Source organism: Camelina sativa, chromosome 10 (genome assembly GCF_000633955.1).
Source record: "Camelina sativa cultivar DH55 chromosome 10, Cs, whole genome shotgun sequence".
Lineage (NCBI taxonomy): Eukaryota > Viridiplantae > Streptophyta > Magnoliopsida > Brassicales > Brassicaceae > Camelina > Camelina sativa.
This window is the reverse complement of record NC_025694.1, coordinates 16,368,237-16,370,440: the sequence shown is the minus strand read 5'-3', so window position 1 is coordinate 16,370,440 and position 2,204 is coordinate 16,368,237. Positions and strand designations below refer to the sequence as shown.

Genomic DNA, 2,204 nt, shown 5'->3' with positions numbered 1-2,204 from the left:
ACCTTGGGAGAAGGAGAGTAATAAGTTGGTGGGGGTGGAGAACTGTAAACGTATGGTTTTGGTTGTGGTGTGTACTTAGGACCTTGTCTTCTATATTGTGGTGAAGGTGGTGGGGATGCAGAGTAGTATGGGGAATACTTTTTTGGTGGGTAAGGTGATTTGTGTTCATGGCTTGGAGTATTGTATTGTGGTGCTTGCGGGGATGAGTAAGGGTGTGATGTCACTGTAGCCGCAATGGCACTTAGAACCACAACATAAACCATGCAGTGCCCTAATCCCATCGTTCTTGAGGATCCGATCACTGCTCTTTTAATTTGTTTCTTTGTTTTTTTGGTTATGATATACTTGAACCTGAACGCCCTTTATATATAGTCTTTCTTTGTGTATAATTATTATATAATCTTCTCAACTTGGGTTCGTGGTTGGCACTTCCAAAAATATATTAGAGGACGTGCTAAGTTGTTTGTTTAAAGATTAGTGGTTTATGGGAAAATATGAAATTTTATTAGATTCTCCTGCAACCTTCAGTTTCATTTGTTTACATATTCTTTTGTTTGATGAATTTAATCGACTCAAATAATTAGAAGAACAAAAAATATATGTTGGTTTATGATTATATAAGCTATAATGAATATATGTTGAATTCATATCTTCAAGTGTCCGCGAGGAGATTGTCCATGTGCGTTGTATCCTCTTATATGTTGAACATCGATATGATATTCATATCCGCGGTATACCGCGAGATTATATTTTTAAAATTTTAAATATTTAAAATACGTATATTACATTTGTTTGTTATTTTGCTGTTGTTTTATTAATTTTTAAATTATATACCTATAACTATTTATTGAATTTACGAGACGATTTTAATGTTCATATATGATTTTAAATAAAAAGGTTAAGTTTTTTTTTAATATAAATGTTACTATGTTATCTAAGTTTTGACCCGCGGTACACCGCTTGATTGTGTTTTTATATGTAGAATAATATAGAAATATGTGAGAAGTAATAGTTATTTTATGTGTTTAATGTATCTAAAATTATTTTTTTTCATTTTCAATTTTTCAATTAAAATTCATTGTTATAAAAGTAAACATATCATGTTACTATGCATTGCATCTATATATATAGATATACTAGGTTTTACCCCGTGGTACACCAGAGATCTATTATTTTTGTTGATATGATACTTTAATCGTTTTGAGGTGCTTGTATGGTTTTGAGGTGCTTGTAGATGGTGAATTGCATCTATATATATACTGTTAACGGTTGTATGTAAAGTTTTGTAGAAACTCTTGATTTGCAAGTTTAGAATATACATTTTACGATTTGGTTAGTTATGATTTAGGATTGAATGATATGTTATTATGATTCTCAATTGATATTATTGGATTAATAGTGTATATTTAAAGCTAATAAGATCTTACGAAATATGCAATCATTTATTAAACAACTTAGATATTTCCTAAGATGTACTCATCTTGAATTAGTTGCTATATCATAGGGATGTGATTAAGAAGACGTGATTACATAATTTGTGTTATCAATTCTTTTTGTCAAACTCGGCCCTAGAAATTCGTCTTGCAAATTAGATCTTTCATAAGATACAATGGGCATTAATTGGCAATAATTGACATTAATTGGATGTAAATAAGTACGCTATGGATTAAAAACGGGCCCAAAATATTTGGCAACCTTAAGGAGGATCCGAATAATTATACCGGTTATAATTTTAGTTAAAAACCAGACCCGAAGTTGGCAAAAAGTGATGACACCCTATTGTACTCCAAAAATGTATTCCGAGCTCTATATGTATATATACTTGTTTGGTTACAAATATAGTAAGACAATTTTAAAAATATATATCCGTTTATAAAAATTCAAATCACATCATATACTGAAAAAATCTAAAATTTTATTAACTTTCTGTATTAAATAACAATTAAAATAATGAAATATAAGATTTAAATAAAAGTGAAAGGAGAATTATATTTTAATCTAACATATAGATTTAAATTAGGTAGATAGATTTTAGGAAATTAATATTATCAAATAAAGAAGATAAGAAATAATTGTGTTTGGTTGTAAGAATTGTAGAGAATTTAGTTGAGACTTATTTGGATACAAAGATAAGAGACGATGACACAAAAATGTACTTCAAAAATGTTAAGATATATATATATATATATATATATATATATATA

The 2,204-nt window shown here is 28.6% G+C and overlaps 1 protein-coding gene across 2 annotated transcripts in view; it reads right to left on the bottom strand.

The window, feature by feature from the left end:
* The window catches only part of LOC104719124 (extensin-2-like), an 11,555-nt gene that overhangs the window by 1,459 nt on the left and 7,892 nt on the right, over nt 1-2,204 (bottom strand). Inside the window, exon 1 of one of the 2 annotated variants that reach the window (XM_010436974.2) lies at nt 261-318. The exons of the other annotated variant lie outside the window; for it this stretch is intronic. Within the exon in view, the coding sequence (XP_010435276.1) occupies nt 261-281 (21 nt within the window). The 5' untranslated portion in view covers nt 282-318. Of the gene's footprint in view, nt 1-260; nt 319-2,204 lie in introns of those variants that run through there. 2 annotated transcript variants of the gene reach the window in all.